The sequence below is a fragment of the Eleutherodactylus coqui genome, chromosome 13 (genome assembly GCF_035609145.1).
Source record: "Eleutherodactylus coqui strain aEleCoq1 chromosome 13, aEleCoq1.hap1, whole genome shotgun sequence".
Lineage (NCBI taxonomy): Eukaryota > Metazoa > Chordata > Amphibia > Anura > Eleutherodactylidae > Eleutherodactylus > Eleutherodactylus coqui.
The window spans coordinates 44842022-44860151 of NC_089849.1; the positions used below are offsets into that span (position 1 = coordinate 44842022).

The 18130-nt window shown below is 47.4% G+C and overlaps 1 protein-coding gene across 1 annotated transcript in view; it reads left to right on the forward strand.

Annotated features, from left to right (window-relative positions):
* The first annotated feature begins 2045 nt into the window (after positions 1 to 2045).
* Positions 2046 to 18130, forward strand: part of KPNB1 (karyopherin subunit beta 1) — a 30863-nt gene continuing 14778 nt past the window's right edge. The window contains exons 1-14 of the mRNA XM_066587562.1: positions 2046 to 2201; positions 2313 to 2371; positions 6397 to 6579; positions 6663 to 6863; positions 10577 to 10729; positions 12467 to 12526; positions 12607 to 12696; positions 12771 to 12881; positions 14108 to 14209; positions 14462 to 14686; positions 15013 to 15204; positions 15293 to 15423; positions 17050 to 17197; positions 17289 to 17360. Of these exons, the coding sequence (XP_066443659.1) occupies positions 2162 to 2201; positions 2313 to 2371; positions 6397 to 6579; positions 6663 to 6863; positions 10577 to 10729; positions 12467 to 12526; positions 12607 to 12696; positions 12771 to 12881; positions 14108 to 14209; positions 14462 to 14686; positions 15013 to 15204; positions 15293 to 15423; positions 17050 to 17197; positions 17289 to 17360 (1767 nt within the window). The 5' untranslated portion in view covers positions 2046 to 2161. The remainder of the gene's footprint in view (positions 2202 to 2312; positions 2372 to 6396; positions 6580 to 6662; positions 6864 to 10576; positions 10730 to 12466; positions 12527 to 12606; positions 12697 to 12770; positions 12882 to 14107; positions 14210 to 14461; positions 14687 to 15012; positions 15205 to 15292; positions 15424 to 17049; positions 17198 to 17288; positions 17361 to 18130) is intronic.

The following is an 18130-nucleotide window of genomic DNA, read 5'->3' on the forward strand; positions in this document are numbered from 1 at the left end:
TTGACATGAGGCCTTAACCCTTTGCAATCCAATTTTGGATTCAGGGTTTCCTAGGGGGCTTTCTCTTTCTGGCATTATACAATGGCGCCATCTGCTGGCTAGAGCTAGTACTGCAGTATGTGACATGCCGGAGAGGCCCCCGACAGCAGAGCGGCCAGTAATACACAGTAAGAATACCCTGCCGGACGTCTTCCGACATTGCAGCTGTACAGCCTTTAATCAGAATGTCTTTAGATGTCAGACAGTGGATTGGAAAGGGTTAATGCCAGGAACATAAATTTACATCCTGGGTACGAGGTTTGTATGGAGCAGGGATGGGAGCCGAACCCGCTCCTTACATGGCCGGTGTCATGTCACACATCCGCAATAGCCCTGATCAGCGTTCATGACGATTGTGGCTGCTAACCTTTAAATGTCCCTTATCGGCATTCGGGGTTCCTGAATGACTCCCTGCGAAGAGATCATGAGGGGCAATATTGGTATCATGGCAATCAGGGCCTTCTGAAGACCCCCAGGACTGCAATGTATTACCGCCAATTAGGATGGGTCTGTGGCCGGTCTCACAGTATGGTGTCTGCATACTACGTGCGTAAAACGCAGAACGCGGCAAGTAAGGGTTCATTCACACGGGCCTATGTGTATCTCGCAGCGTTGTACTTGTGAACCTTTCTCTAGGAAACCATTGGCTCCATTAGGGGCGCAATCTTTTCACGCGCCCCTAATGCTAAGAACAGCACTCGTGCGAAGGAGGCCTTGAGGCCCATGTACACGGAACGATAACAGTCTAAGTGACAGTTTTGAGAGATCATCTTTGCATAACTCTAAGTAGCTAATTAGCTACTAAAGAGTTAATGCAGGCAGAGCGGGATACCGCCGCGATAGCTCCAAGAACAATGCAGCTGTTTTGTATATGCCAACAGTTGCATTGTTCTCGGCGCTTTCAGCTGGTGTTCCGAAATACGATCAGCGCCGCACGCTGAGAAAATCGGTGTGCGACGCTGATAAGAGTCATCGGTGATTCATAGCTTGCTAGAAAACACTGATGAACGAACAGTCCGCGACGGGCGCGTGTTTAGATACAGCGATTATCTTTTGATCGAATTTTGAACGATAATCTAAATGGACCCCTAGAGAAGTACAATCCTTGTTCATTCAATGACGGTTGAAATTGATTAGCAGCCTAACGAGGAACATATTTCCCGACGTCTAACCAGCAGGCCGGCTTCTGGCGTAATAAATGCTGGTTATTGGAAATATCATTTGTCCGGAAAATTGTCTAGTTCTGGTTTTGTTCAAACTTTACTTTTTCAATAAAAATGGATTAAGCATAAAAACAAAAGACCCCCAAGATGGCGGAGCTGGGCGCTCTTTACCTTTTCACTCCACTTGAAAAAAAATTTGGGGTGACAAAGTACAATAAATGGTACTATTATAAACTATAATGCGTCCCGCTAATAAAACAGCCGGCAGCTACATGGATGGAAATAGAAGAGTTTATAGTTTTCTGAAAGTGAGAAGAAACCCAAAAAATGGGGAAAAAAGTAAATAAATAAAGAGTTGGAATAGGTGAGTATAGAATGTATTTTATTTTTTTTATGACAAAACCAATAGTTTGCTCCTTATGGACCGATATGTCCCCTGGTGCTCAGAGGGTTAAGGTTCAGGCGCGAGGCTCCCTCGGCCGCCGCACACAGCGCGCGCTGACAACTCCCTTCAACCAACCCAAACAACCAATCACTGTGAACCATCGAACCCAAACAACCAATCACTGTGAACCATCGAACCCAAACAACCAATCACTGTGAATCAGCCAACACAAACAGCCAATCAGGTTGTGAATCGAGCAGAAGTGTTGCGGAATATAGATATATGCCTCCCCGGCACGCAGGGTCACGTGCTCCGCTTGGCCCCGTCTTCCCTCTCAGCCGCCTTCGAAACCCCGCCCCTTCCATCCCACAATCCATAGCGGCCATGACTGGCGCCGCAGCGTGCTACCGGCCAATCAGCGAGCTGTGCGTCGAGTAAGATCCGGCTGATATCAGTGCGCGCTCCCAGCTCCTCCCCTCTTACACTGCGCGCCTGAATCCCTCCGCGCCACGCTCCCTCCCTCCCTCCGGCAGACCGCCCGGCACCGCCCGAGCAGTGACCCGGTACCGCCCGCATGGAGCTCATCACTATCCTAGAGAAGACCGTCTCTCCCGGTGAGTGAAGGGGGGAGCCGGGTGTGGGTGGGCACGGCCGGGTGTGCCGGCAGTTGGGGCCGGGGGTTACGGGATAGCGGCTGATTCTGTCACGTTCTCTCTCTCCTATAGACCGCAATGAGTTGGAGGCGGCGCAGAAGTTCCTGGAGCAGGCGGCCATCGAGGACCAGGTACTAGGAGCCGGCGGCTGTGTGAGGCCGCACGTGTACGAGGGGCCGGGCGGCGTTCCGTGCTGTTCGGTCGCCGTGAGGTGTTGCCGGTTACGGTTGTCTAGGAAAGGGCCGTGCTCGGGCCTCCTCTAACCGCCAATACACGCGCAGCCTACCCTGCCCGCCACGAGCGATCAGCCAATGGGCAGGCGCAGAGAGACGGAGCCGGGTGGCGGCTGACCAATGGGAAGGCGAGGCTGAGGGAGCGGCGCGGGGGGCGGCGGCCCAGCACGTTAGGTTGACGAGCGGCCTAGTGCCGGGAAGCAGAAGCCCCATGTGGGGGGGCGAGGGCGCTGCTGCTCTCCGTGTGCGGCCGCTGCTCTCAGCACCTGCTGGGGCTTGTAGTTCTGCAGCACTTATAGTTTCCAGCTGTTGACTTCACCCTAGGCAGCGCCCCTTTGCTGTTCGGTCACTTGTTGCAGGGCGTTATTTATTGGTGACCCTTTTTAGGGTGGGTCATCATTAGTTGGCTGCCACTTGGCATTACCGCTGGTCGCCAGAGCTGGCGTGCTGTCGGGCTGGGATTCTGCACTGAATTTAATAGTTGCGCCTGCAGTTATCAAACCGGCCACTGCAACGTGAACAGCGCTGTCACTTCCTGCAGTACAGGGACAACAGCTGATCAGTTAAGGTCTTGATCAACTAATTAATGATGACCCATAGTAACGATACATCAAGTCCTAGAAAATCCCTTTAAAAGGAAGAATCCTCAGTGCCGCCAGTCTACTAACCTGTGCGCCCCCTGGCTGTGTGCACTGGTCGTTGTCCCTTTCTCTGACTGACTTGTCTGCCAGGTCAGGGTTCCTTCTACACGTTATTGGGATCTGCCGGTGGAACGACTACATAAGGGTACGTTCACACAGTGCTGGTTGGCTGCAGATCTGTGCGGTATGGACGCACCCTGAAGGGGTCGACTAGTCAGGATGTTGTGTTAGTATCGGTCACCAGCAGTTGATGGCGGGGGCTGCTTAGGGGGTCCTGCTAGTCGGCACTGAATTGAATGGGAACTGTGCCTGCAATACCAAACTGGACCACTGTTACGGACAGCAGTATCCACTTCCTGCGCTGTCCGCACTAACAGGGGCCCAGCCAATCAACTATTGAGGACCTACCCTGAGGGCCGCTCATTAACAGTAAAGTCCTGGGTTATACCAACTGAAATGGTATTAATCATCTCATTGCAGTAGGGGGCGCTGTGCTTCTATATAGAGGGTCACTAGTATACAGCACACTATACATGTTTTGGCCTATAGTGACGTCTGTGCTCCTGCCTCGTCCTCCTACAGGGGTACGGCACAAGGTGGGACACGGAGCCGTCTTTAGGCCGGATCCACATGGGGCTGATCTGCAGTGGAGTGTCCGCAGCAAGCATTCTCCTGCAGATCAGCTACTACTGGAAGGCTGGGTTCTCACGGGACGGAAATCTCCCGGCTTGACTGCAGCAAAAAGATGCGAAGCTTCCACTGGAGAGCCGCTGCAGCCTTCTGTCCCCATAGAGGAGTGAGGCAGCAGCGGGAAAATAGAAGTATTGACATCCGCGCCGCATGTCCGTTTCCGTCCGGTTTTGCCGAAATGGATTGGCCGCAGCGTGTGGATGAGATTTTTGCAGAATCTCGTCCACTTTGCTGGCTACTCCTGGGATTAGGAGCCGCGGGAGGAATTGCCACACGGAAATACCGCGGCAATTCTGTCCCATGTGAACCCAGCCTAAATGGCGCAGAGGGTCCGCACAGACATACTGTTGCAGTCCTGTCCCTTGTGAACCCCCTGAATGTAGCATTCTGGCATCGCCTACGTTGCCAGGTTGGTGATGCTTGTAGAAAGAAATCTGATGTCATCAGCCGCTGGGCTCCTGTGACATCACTTCCTGTCTGTGCCCTCATAGGTTTATTGGGGGCTTCGCCTTGTTCCAATTCACCGTCGCTCGCCTCTGCAGATTGGGGGAGTTGGGGTTACAGAGAACAAGGAGAGGAATTGGTCAGGGTCTCTGGGTTGCACCAGCATCCTGTAGAACAGGTGGTGTCCTACATGTGCCCTACGGCATTGGCCAACAGTGGGGCTTAAAGGTGAGGGAATGGGGAGGGTCCGGGAACTATCTCATACTTGGTCGGCCCGCTACAGCGCTGTGCCCCCAAGAAATCTGCATGTGCAGAGTGTGATTCTTCCGATGGCCGTGCTCTTCCATACAGACGTGTGATCGTGTACGCGCAGCCCTCTAGGCGGTTCCGCTGCGCAAGTGCTGGTTTCTCGTGTGAACAGGATGCAGTGTGTAACGCAGCTCCCCGGACCCCGCTCCCTCATCTATTGAGCCCTATAACATAGTTTATGGGGCTCCAGTGTGTTGCCGGGTTCGCTTTAAATGCCTGACATTGGCCAGCAGGATTGTTCATTCCCAATTACCACCAAGTGCCGAGACCCGTTGACAAACGAGCAAACCCGTCCGGCGGCCGATCACGTCTTTTATGGGCCCAAAAAATAGATTGTTGGCAGCAGATCTTCCTGTGTAAACTGGATGCGCTGCTGCTCGGACTGCTGTCCGTTCTGGACAGCTCGCAGATTAGTCGGTAATCCAGTGCAGTTGTCTGTCCAAGTAAAAGGCCCTTTAGATGCCTCCTAATCTGTTCCTTCAGGCAGGAAGCCTCGCCTCAGGATAGTTGCTCGGTGGGGCCTGCCGCTTGGGATCCCCACGATCAGCTGATGCTCCGGTCTGCTGTCAGTGCATCGGGGCTGGACGTTGTCCTTGGCAGTCATTAACTTCCATGGGAGTGAAGCTGTCTTACTCTTCTGGCCCTGACCGCTCATGCAGATGTCCGGCCTGCTCTGCGCTGACAGTGGATCGGAGTAACAGCTGATGGACAGGGATTCAGAGCAGCGTACCCCTGTCAGTCTGCTATTGGGGACCTATCCAGAGGAGGAGTGAAAACCCAGAGTACCCCTCTAGTTACCGAAAGCTTCTGTCGGAGTTCACGGACATTATATACCTTGCCGTCCTACAAAATTGGTTTTCCATATATGCAGATATGTTCAGATAATTTCTTATCCCTCCGTGGTTTTCTTCTTACTGTGTAAGAGGTCCATCTAACCGGTCCGGGACAGAGGTGTTACTTAAAGCTTCTGGGCCCCAATGCAAAACCTGTAATGGGGCCCCCCTTCCTATATGGAGAAGAGGGCTTATGGACCCCCTAAGGCTCTTGGGCCCGGGTGCAACCGCATCCCCTATAGTTACACCCCTGGTCCTGGGGGCTCTGAAGGCTTTTCAGGACAGGTCTTCAGAGCTGGGGCTTTCCTCAGCATTTTGGTAGGGTCAAACTATTTGACACATCTGCATGTATAGAAATCGGAAGGACTTGAGGGCAGCGAGATGTTCATCTTCCATTGATACTAATAAGAGCTGTCAGTGCCTTTGCTCTCATCGGTGATGGTTCGGCGAGGAGCTCCGACTATTCCTGCTGTGTAGGGTGGGAGCTTGGGGAAAGGCAGTGATTTCTGTGGATATACTGCATGTTATGTTGGCCCATATGACATAAAGCGGCAGGTTGGAAGTCTCTCTACTCCACTCCCTGATGCTGCTGCTCCTGGCTCTCAGGCACGGTCTGGTACGTGAGAGGGAGACGGATGCTGTCTATGGCAGTCTGTACTCTGTGACGTTACAAGGCATCTCACAAGTAGCTGACAGGCACTTCAGGCCGTCTTCGGTGTAAATGCAGAAGTGTAAACTGGTCAGTTCTGCCAGTCAGTTTATCTCGGTATCGGAAGGGTCTTCTGGATTTTCTCCTTATGCAATTCCTTAAGGAATAAGGTGGCTGCAAACTAGAGCTTTCCCACAAGTAATGCCGCAGTGCCTGAGATCCGTACCCAGATCCTTGTATCTTCATAGGAAGCAGGCAGGTCAGTTTAGTGCGGGCTCATAGTGTCTGTATGTATATTTTGTGATCTGCATGGCTTTCTGTCTTTCATTACGACTCATACGCTTCTGCTTTTCACAGGCGACCTTCCTTTTGGAGCTCTCAAAAGTCCTTGCAAATCCAGGAAACAGTCAGGTGGCTAGAGTCGCCTCTGGCTTGCAGATTAAAAACTCATTGACCTCAAAAGATCCAGATGTGAAGACCCAGTACCAACAGCGCTGGCTGGCGATTGACGCTAACATCCGAAGGGAAATAAAGGCCTTGGTGAGTTCTGTTGGGATGGACTTGGGTTTTGTCCGCCTTCTTTCGAGTGACTGAAGCTATAACACGTACTTGTCTCTTCCCAGGTGCTGAGAACGCTCGGTACAGAGAGCTACAGGCCCAGCTCAGCGTCGCAGTGCGTGGCCGGGATAGCATGTGCGGAAATACCAGTCAATCAATGGCCTCAGCTAATACCACAGCTCGTTGCCAATGTGACAGACCCAAACAGCACGGAACACATGAAAGAGTCTACGCTGGAAGCCATCGGTTACATCTGCCAGGACATTGTAAGTAATCTCCACCAGTGACTGATAGTTCTCCCCTCTCTAAGTGGATGTTCATAATGATCATATGCCACTTGTGCTGGAAATCTGCCTTCAGAGTTATTGGGGACATAAATATGGCTAAGTAGTTAAAAATCAGATGATTGGGGGTCTGAGACTTCTGATAGCCCTTTAAGTATTGCTGGTGGAAATACAACTTTCCATCTCCCCAAACAGTCCCTGATGTAGAGAAGATCAGGGAATCCAGAGTCTGAGGATGACAAGTTCATGCACCACGCAGATCTTGCTGTGTTGATTATGACTGTCTGAAGGCTCCGGTGTGTAAAATTTCTATATTGTATTCCCTTGCGGTTCAGACTCCTGTCTGCTTCTGGTATTCAGATATGACCCTGTGATTCCTCCGCATGGGGTTACATGGGCAGCTAGACACAGTACCACATTCTCCTAAATGGCCTAAGAAGACAGTAGGTGTAAAGTCACCTAGGACACTATGGAACAGTCCATGCAATTTCATCATAACCAAAGTTCTGGTGCCTGTATGAGGGACACAAGTCCCCGAGCAGAAGTTAGTCACCGGAGCCTCTCTCTATCCTGCTGTACAGCTGTCCCAATGTAGTATTTGAAAGGGCCCAGATTTTTCAGTCAACTTATGCCTGTGTCAAAATTCTAAAACTTCCATCAAAGGGGTTTTTCCAGACACTATTGATGACCTATCCTCAGGTAAGGTAATCGAATAGTTGATTGGCTAGGATCCACCGCTCGGGATCCTGGCTGATCAAGTGCTTGCTGTGTCAGTGCCACAATACAGGTGTGGAGCGTAAGCAGTTGGCTTCGACCACTGTTTGGTGGCCAGTGCTTGTAACTGCAAGTGCAGTTGTCATTCATCTTTGGCCTCATGTGCACAGGTGGATCTGATTTGTGGAATCCGCATAGAAGATCTGGAAATGAAACCGCCTGTAGGGATACATGGGCCATCCATAAATGCATTAAAGCATGCGGATTTGACTCGCGGACCTTTTGGGTCAGCAAAACAAATCGCAGCATGCTCCATTTCACTATGTATCCCACGGGAAAAAAAACATCCTACTGCGCATGTGTGCCGGCCAGCACGCCCGCACACATCCGCCACGAGGAAGAAAGAAGACCCGCACAGGTAAAAATGGTGTTTGCGGGCAGGGTGGGATTCCACTGCGGGTTCATGAATCTGACTTGCCCGTGGATATGAGGGTTATGCAAGCCACTATACAGGTTGCCGCTGTATCTGCTTCTGCTCCATACCCCTGTTGTGCTGACTGCAGGCTCCCGATCAGCTGAGGTCCTGAGCGGTTGACCCCAGCTGATCAACTATTGATGACCTATTCTGAGGCTGGGTCATCAATATTTGCCTGGAAACCCATTTAAAATTGCTTTTCTGCTGTAAATCAAGTCTGAAGTGCAACCCACTGCCTGTCAAGTATTCAGCTTGCGTAGTGACTGGAGCACCAAGACCCTCTTGGCAGTCTTCACAGGCTGCTTACTGCTCTCAGATCTGCAGTCAGTGTGTACACGATCTGTGCCCCTCCTGATGTTTACCTAACCTGCTACGTGCACTTATCTTTATGTTGTAGGCATTGTCTCCAGTTTGCAGAATTCTTAGTGAATTGCTCCTTATTAGCTGCTATACTAGGTCTTGTGTGTTTGCATAGAGATCTCTGTGCTGTGACCATGCAAACCTACAAGAGCAGCTATTATAAAGAAGTGCACATACCAGCTCAGAGGCAGAGATTGTGTTCTTGCTGAATGCAGATCTTAGGCTGGTCTCGCACGAGTGTATGCTACTGCGTATTCTGCGCTCAGTTTTTGCACCCTTAATACTCAGTACCAATAACCCATAAACTTAATTGTGCTGCTCACGTGATGCAGGTGAAAAAAAATCACAGCATGTTCTGTTTTGGTGTCAAGGTACTATATGGGCATTGGTGGCAAGTACGCATGTCACCGTGTCATGTCACGGTCATATGGGAGTCGGATTAGGCATGCGGGAGACCGCAGCTGGTGCGTATCTATCTATTTGGATTTCCTCTTTGTCGCGGATGGCCACAGCGAGCCGCCGACAGACATGCGCAGTACAGATTTAAAAAAGAAAAAAAAACAAAAAAACTTTCCCGTGCTGTTGCTATATGACGCGGGTACCTGCGACTTAACTGCAATGTCAATTGCAGATGGGCCGTGGGTTGGACTGCTTTCATTGACTTCAAGGGAAGGCGTCCATGCGGAATCAGCACTAAAATAGAACATGCTGGGATTTTATTTCTGCAAGTGGAAATTACATCGCTGTCCGCTCTCGTGTGATCGACTATTGCGGATTCCGCACTTCAAACCCGGTTGTGTGAGAATGGCCTAAGTGCAAGGAGTTGGAACCTGTAAGTGTAATGCCCTTCCACCACAGCTGGAAAGACGAATAGATTGCAGAGCAGCAGCACTTCTGCCCTGACAGCGGTAAAACATTTGTTTTACTGAAAATATATTACAATGAGACTGCCTTGGATGAATAGAAGTTGTCCGAAAAGTTGGTGTCCCTTTTTAATAATGAAAGAAGCAAGAGGGGGAAAAAAAAACAGGTAAGGTTACTAAATGGGATTCCACACACACACTTTTTTAAATGTTTGTTATCCTTGTATACTCGTACCATTTAGGCCTTATGTCAGATTCTGAGTGTGTAATCCCGTGCAGAATCCAGCCACGGACAGTTTACTTACCAGTTTGGGTGCGGTGCTGGGGTGTCCTGCGTCCTGGCCGGATCTTCTTTCTTCTGCACGGTGGATGCAGTGAATTTTTTTCGACAGTCTCCTGCTTTCCAGTGGATCTGCAGCATGTCCAGAGTGTCAACTGCAGCTGTGCCATGGATCGGACGGCTTCCATTAACTTCAATGGAAGCTCTGTGCCAGAATCTGCAGAAAATGGAGCATGCTGCAATTCTCCCCCCACCCCCACATGTGTGATCCCTATTGGGGGGGGGGGGGGGGGTTGCTTGATTTGTGGATCTCTTGCGAGGGTTCCACAACTCAAATCCACCCATGGACATTGGGCCTTACAATACACTTATTTAGAAGGGTTGCCTAGTTGTAAACGGATGACCTGCCCTTAGATTGGCTGGGGTACACCCCTTAAGTCCCTCAGGCTGATGCACTGAGCTGACTTCTGCACGAAGCACACAGCTCTGTTTCCACTGCAGTGGCCAAGCTTGTTACAAAGTTCTCATTCATTTCAGTGGGATCTTTACCTGTAGAACCAAGCCTGTCCACTGCAGTGGGACCAGCTGTCCGTTACCTGCAGAAATCGTCTCAAAGCAAGAGGATAGTGGCCCTGTGAGCAGCTGATTGGCAGGGGCCTCAGAAGATGGACTCCTGCCAATCTGCTATTGGTGTCCTATCCTAATTGGATAACCTGGCTGATGTGTTTTTTTTTGTTTTTGTTTTTTTTAATGCGCACAATAGTTTGAAGAATCTTTATACATGTAATGCCCCTCTTCTGGGTGTTAGAAAGCCTCAAGCCCTTTCGCAGTAGTAGTATTGTTGATTAGCAGTTCTGTCAGTAGCATCTAACTATAGGCCTTAAGCTGAAGATTGCTTCAATAAACCTACATCAGCCCAGCTGTGAAGGAAGTGAGTTTTTATATTCTGCACTCCTTAAATGATAAAAGACTCAAATGCAATATTTTGTTTTTCTTCTTTTAGGACCCTGAACAACTGCAGCACAAATCTAATGAAATCCTGACTGCGATCATCCAGGGTATGAGAAAAGAGGAGCCAAGCAACAATGTCAGGCTAGCAGCCACGAACGCTCTGCTAAACTCTCTGGAATTCACCAAATCTAACTTTGATAAAGAGGTTAGTGGGTGGTTTTATGTATTCTACCTATGTTGGTGCATAGTGTACCCTTCATCCATTGTCAGCTGGCCTGTACCCAGCTGGACCTAATGCCATGGAATGAAATGACCATGGAAAATGTGTGGAATTGCTGAACTAGCAGCATCCGGTCCGTGTGCCTGAACCAGCTATTGTTACCACAGAGCTTGTCTGATGGTGAACTCTGCTGACTTAGGACATGACTTCAGCCGTCGGTCAGAGGCACTAACTATGCTGCACTATTTCTGAGGGGCAAGGCGTTCTGGACAGATACACGTTTAGAGCTGTAGGCATGATGGCAAAATGTTCTGCTCCTTTAAGTATGCACCAGATGAAAAATGAGAATAGTAAGTTTGTCATAAATTACAGGTATTCTGGGCTTTTACTTTTGATGGTCTATCCTCAGAATAGGTCATTAATCATTAGGTTAGCCACTCGGGATCCGTGTTGATGAACTGATCCTGTTAGTGCAGCAGGTGTAAAAGCAGTCCTTGGTGATCAGGGCTGGAAGTATGATGGAATGGCTTCACTCCCATTGAAATCAATGGGAGCAATTCCTTACATTACGCTTTTGGTTCCTCATTGTGGTCCAAGCTAGAAGTGTGATAGGAGGCCCCTCTCATTGACTTCAAAGGGAGTGAAGCCTTTCCATTACACTTCAGGCCCTGACCACTGAACCACGTCCAGCCCTGCTGCACCCACACCAGGCCATAGGATCAATTGATTGCCTGGGATCCCAAGTGGTGGACCCTGCCGATCAATAATGGACCTATGCTGAGGATAGATTGTAAAACCCTGGAATACCAAACTTGGATCACTAAGGATTCCCTGTATTATATGCAAATAACAGCCTACAACATAAGGCTCCCTATAGTTCATGGCTACATACACTGCTTGCGGGTGGCACAGCGGCTTTGCCAAAGGATGCAAAGCATGTAAGAGTCGCTTGCAGTTTTTTCAGGCAACTTTCTAAAGGTGAGACTCCTGACATTCCAGCTGTAATGATCAGCAACAGTGGAGGTTAAAAGGATTATGAATTAGTTGGTGACACTATAGTTGGAGTGTGAACATGGTTCTAGTAAATCCTCCTATGCAAAATTCACAAGTGTATGTATTGGGTAAGGAATAGAGCAGTTACTTATCTAGCGGTATTCTAAGCATCAGATGCATTCTCAGGTGACTTGTGTGATCTCCTGTTTTGGTCAATCTCACTTCTAGATCTAAGGATGACAAGCTCATGCACCACACATAAAAATATCATGTTGATTATGAGATTCTGAAGATTAAGAATTAGGAGTTGACCAAACTTTAGGATTAAAGGGTTTTTCTACCTATGAACTATTGATGACCTGTTCTGAGAATCAATAGTTGATCAATATAGGTTGCCCTCTAAGTGGTTCCTCATTATGATCCAAGCTAGAAGTGTGATAGGATGCCCCTCTCACTGACTTCAAAGGGAGTGACGCCTTTCCAATACACTTCAGGCCCTGACCACATCCAGCCCCGCTGCACCCACAGCAGGCCATAGGATCAATTGATTGCCTGGGATCCCAAGTGGTGGACCCTGACGATCAATAATGGACCTATGCTGAGGATAGATTGTAAAACCCTGGAATACCCTTTTTTTTTATTTTAGTGGTCCATTTCAAGCCCTCTTTACTGATGGTCTTTGCACTAATTCTTTATCACAATGTAATACGCTTCTTCTCTCATCTCTAGTCTGAAAGGCATTATATTATGCAAGTGGTTTGTGAAGCAACGCAGTGTCCTGACACTAGGGTGAGTGTTTAAAGGAAGTACTAGACATTGTTAATGTGACATCTGTGTGCTTTGTTTACCAAGTGGTCAAAATTTTGTAGGTGCGAGTAGCTGCTCTACAGAACCTGGTGAAGATAATGTCCCTCTACTACCAGTATATGGAAACCTACATGGGACCTGCACTCTTCGCTGTGAGTTATGTGACTAAGAATAACTGTTATGGTTTGATATTAAGCATTGTGTAATGAAGGCTTTGTTTTTGTAGATCACCGTGGAGGCAATGAAGAACGAAATAGATGAGGTGGCTCTGCAGGGGATAGAGTTCTGGTCCAACGTCTGTGATGAGGAAATGGACCTGGCTATTGAAGCATCTGAGGTAACAATCAAGTATTTTAATGCGGTTTTATCACTTTTTACAGTTACTATAAATGACAAGTCAGTAGGAATCCCCACCCACAAGCTGATTCTTGTGTCTGCTATCAGTGCAACAGGGCCAGGCATCCACATTGTTGGCTGTCAGGACTGGATGTGAAATATTAGGCATCACTCTAATTGACTTCAGAGAGTGAAGCCCCATATTACACTTTCAGCCCTTGCTTCTGTCAGTATAGCTGTGCCAGACAGCTACATCAGAGGGCCGGAGAATCAACTGATCGATGGTGGTTCTGAGCGGTGGACCTGTCCTGATCAGCTATTGATGACCTACCCTGCAAATAGGTTATCAATAGTAAAAGGTGATTAAACACCCTTTGACTTTTCCAAGGTCTAACCTTGGATCACTAATTCACTATATTGTATGCAAATCAGCCTACAACATAAGGCACCCTATAGTTCATGGTTACATACACTGCTGGTAGGTGGCACAGTGGCTTTGGCGAAGCATGCAAAGCGTGTAAAGGGTTCTTGCAGTCTTTTTGGGCACCGTTCTAAAGGTGAAAGGCATGACGTTTCAGCTGTAATCAGCAAAAGTAGAAGTTAACAGGATTATGAATTAGTTGGTGACACTATAGTTAAAGTGTGAACATGAGTCTAGTAAATCCTCCGGTGCAAAATTCACAGCATGTGTATGTATTGGGTAAGGAACAGAGCAGTTACTTATCTAGCTGTATTCTAAGCATCAGATGCGTTCTCAGGCGACTTGTGTGATCTCCTGTTTTGGTCAATCCCACTTCTATATCTAAGGATGACAAGCTCATGCACCACACATAAAAATATCATGTTGATTATGAGATTCTGAAGATTAAGAATTAGGAGTTGACCAAACTTCAGGATTAAAGGGGTTTTCTACCTATGAACTATTGATGACCTGTTCTGAGAATCAATAGTTGATCAATATAGGCTGCCCTCTAAGTGAATGGAAACTTGGCACTACCATTCCATGTCACTGCAGTTAGAGCTTTGTTTTCATCCACACATCCGCTCTGTATAAGCGCAGTGGCCTGGCGGTCAGCTGATCAACAAATCTCATGGACTGTAGATTCTGATGAACTATCCTGACAGTCAGTAGTTAAAAGCTGGAAAACCTCTTCATGTTCAGTAAAGTTGCTTTGTCAGTCATAACACAACACTACACTTTAATGGAATTGTAAACTTGCTTTTCAGGCGGCTGAACAGGGAAGACCACCAGAACACACCAGCAAGTTCTATGCTAAGGGGGCTCTGCAGTACCTTGTTCCTATTCTGACACAGACGCTGACAAAACAGGTGAATGTTTTTTTCTATTTTGGCCTTTATTACTTACTGCCAACTGCATGATTTTATGTAGCCTGTAAATGTTCAGACTACCACGCGGAGCTGCCTGTCAGCCGCAAATTAGATTGGGCATTGCACTTTTTTTTTTTTTTAATCAGACTCTGGGTATATGCATCCTGTTAATTCTTTGGTACACAAAAAAAAATTAATGCTACAGGGGTTTGTATCTTGTTAGTATCCAACACACCTGATCTCTGCCAATAGGATGAGAATGATGACGACGATGACTGGAACCCCTGTAAAGCTGCTGGGGTATGCCTCATGCTCCTTGCTACCTGCTGTGAAGATGACATTGTCCCCCATGTGCTGCCATTCATTAAAGAACACATTAAGAACCCAGACTGGCGCTACAGGGATGCAGCGGTCATGGCATTTGGCAGTATACTTGAGGGTCCTGAAGCCTGCCAGCTGAAGCCACTAGTCATCCAGGTTAGTGCTTTATTTTGCCTTTTACTTGTGAAGGGTATAGTATGTCTAAGGATGACCAGTTCATGCACCACACAGAACAGACTGTGTTGATTATGACACTCTGAAGACAATTGAGCAGCAGATTTATAACCACCCTGTATTATGCTGGTGAGCTGATCCAGTTATAAAGTGGCATAATGGTTATAAAGTGCTTGTTAAAGGATTGGCCATTGATTTGGAGATTGCCTGCTTAGCTAGAATATCTTTTTTTTCCATCAATAACAGTTCTTGCAAATTAGATGCCACGGTATGTCTTCCTGCATTGTATTTTCTCTGCTATACCCTAGGCAATGCCGACTCTCATTGAGCTAATGAAGGATCCCAGTGTGGTTGTTAGAGACACTACTGCTTGGACTGTAGGAAGGATATGCGAGCTTCTACCAGAGGCGGCCATCAATGATGTCTACCTCGTTCCACTACTGCAGTGCCTCATAGAGGGCCTAGGGGCTGAGCCAAGAGTCGCTACAAATGTCTGTTGGGTATGTAAACTGTCCTGATGTATGATGAATCAATGATTTATTGACTGTTATGGTACTGGTTTAGTTATAAGGGTTGCTTGCTTTGTAGGCTTTCTCTAGCTTGGCTGAGGCTGCGTATGAAGCCGCAGATGTAACAGACGAGCAGGCGGAGCCAGCTTCATATTGCTTGTCTAGCTCCTTTGAGGTGATTGTACAGAAGCTACTTGAAACAACTGACAGGTGAGTGGCATCTTTAGTCAATCGTGTCCCTGGGCTTTTGATTGAAAGTCAGAGCTTGGTGCAAGGGATTGTAATTAGAGGGTAAGCACCACTAACTCCCAAATTAGAGAATTGTTAGGCTGCATCTGGAGTTGGTTTCAGCTTGGTCATTATCTGTAAGATGTAAGCTTTAGTGGTCATGTAATAGTACCCCAATTCTAAATGCTATTGAAAGGTAGATTTGGTAGTTATTAACGGAGACTGGTAACAAAGGTTGGGTAATAACTTGGGCTGGTTTCATGTTGCTTTTTGTGAATCTGGTACTGGTCCATCCTCGTTTCTTTCATGCAGAAAACTGCATATGAAAGGAACCAGAAACCAAAAATGGCAACAGCACGCAAAATAAATTTACTATCCGAGGTATACATAGCTATAATCAATACTCTAACCACATTAAATAATGCAAGGTTTTTGGTATATAAGTCTATTGAATTACATTGGCCCATCTACCAACGTCCAGGTGACCAAGCTCTCAGATGGGTCCTAACGCTAATACCAGGTGGCAAATCTCAACCTGGGCAAGTTGGGTTCCTACCCCTCAGAATGCTTCTCTCTTGGGACTAAACCTACAAAGAAAATCAGGGAAGGTAGGAAACCATTCATATGCTCCAGTGAGGAGGGGGGGGGGGGGGGGGGGGAGAGAGGGACAGAAGGTAAATGGGCAGTAGGTGTGCACAACCAAGTGAAGGCAGCCAAAACTTCACAAGATTTGTACAAAAAAAGATAATGGGTCAGCACTACCCAATGGAAATATATCTCAATAGAAATATATATATTATGCAACATACAGTAGAAGCAGAAACCAAAAATGGCAACACGCAAAATTTACTATCAAAGGTATACATACCTCCCTAGTTTTATTTGTAGGCTTAGTCCCAAGAGTAGCATTCTGAGATGTAGGAACCCAACTTTCCCAGGTTGAGATTAAACCACCTACTATTAGCTGCAGGACCCATCTGAGAGCTTGGTCACCTGGACGTTGGTAGATGGGCCAATGTAATTTGATCAAATTACGTTCCAAGAACCTTGCATTATTTAATGTGGTTAGAGTATTGATTATAGCTATGTATACCTCTGATAGTAAATTTATTTTGCGTGCTGTTGCCATTTTTGGTTGCTGCTTCTACTGTATGTTGTAGCTGTGGTTTACCGTGCACCTATATATTTCTATTGAGATATATTTCCCTTGGGTAGTGTTGACCTATTTTTTTTTTTTTGTATGAAGGAAACCAGGAAAGAATTTAGATGACACCATAAGGCTGATATACTGAGACCTCTTTGGTTTGTTTCGGTCACTGGCAGTCTGGAAAGAAAAGCACAGAGGACCCTAGTGATGCCATTACTCAAGTGGTTTTATTTATTTTTTGGCCACTTTTTCTGGCATTTTTCAGGCATGTGTCAAGCTCAGGGACTGTCTCAGAGGATAGCTAAGCATTTCAGTATAGAAAGTTTCCTTCTGAGGATGACCTGTTCATCAGTCTTCACAATGTTTGACTCCATAATTTTTAATGCTTATGCCAATGCTATTGGGTTGATGTTGATATTGGAACTGGCAATTGAGTAGTCTGATTTTTCGTCCCTACCCAGACCTGATGGACACCAGAACAACCTACGGAGTTCTGCCTATGAAGCCCTAATGGAGATAGTAAAGAACAGTGCCAAGGACTGCTACCCGGCTGTGCAGAAAACTACTTTAGTGATCATGGAGAGGCTTCAGCAAGTGCTTCAGATGGAGGTAGGAGTGGGAGCATCTGCTGCGTGAGACGTTGCTATTTGGAGCCAGCTTCATGTTCCTTATACATTCCACCTCTCCTTTCTTTTAACAGTCCCACATACAAAGCACATCAGACAGGATACAGTTTAATGATCTACAGTCCCTGCTCTGTGCTACACTCCAGGTAAGTGTCCTTTTATTACACTTGTGGTTAATTCAATACAGTGCTAGGTGAGGATTAGATGATCACCAGGTAATCCGCTGTCTGAGGATGACACATTCGTGCATCAGACAGATCTTGCGGTGTTGATTATAACACTCTGAAAGCTTTAGGATCTTGGCTTAGTTGGTTGCATAGGGGGTGGTTATTCAAATTTTCAAAAATCTAGTAAACAATGCAGATATACACAATTTTCTAACTCCTCGTCCCATTGTATTGGGGGACACTGCTTAGCACCTTGGGTATACCTACTGCCACTGGGAGATGGACACTAGGCAAGTGTTCATCCTACCCGCTATACCCCTCCTGCAGGCACCAGGCTAACCAGTTTTAGCTTGGTGTCCATAGGAGACCTCATCATTCTTCAACTGGACATCTTTGCACTCTGGGAATTCGGGGCTGGCACTAGGCTCCTGACAAAGACAGCGAACAGACTGTACCTGAGTCTGTTGCCAGCCTGTCCCTTAAAAGGCAAGGAGGCACAGGTCAACTATTAGTTTGACCATGACCCGCCAGCCATTGTTGCCCCTTATTGGCGCACTCTAACTTTCCAAAGGTACAGTGGCGTACACTACTGGAGTTTGTAACTTTTCTACCATGAAGGAATACGGTAAGTATAGTGTCGCTTTAAAGGTGACTATTTTTATATCCCCCTCCTAGAAGGTGGGGAGGGGGCGACGATTACTACTTTCCCTGTTCTGGGAGACCTAGCGCACTCATGTCTCAGATACCTG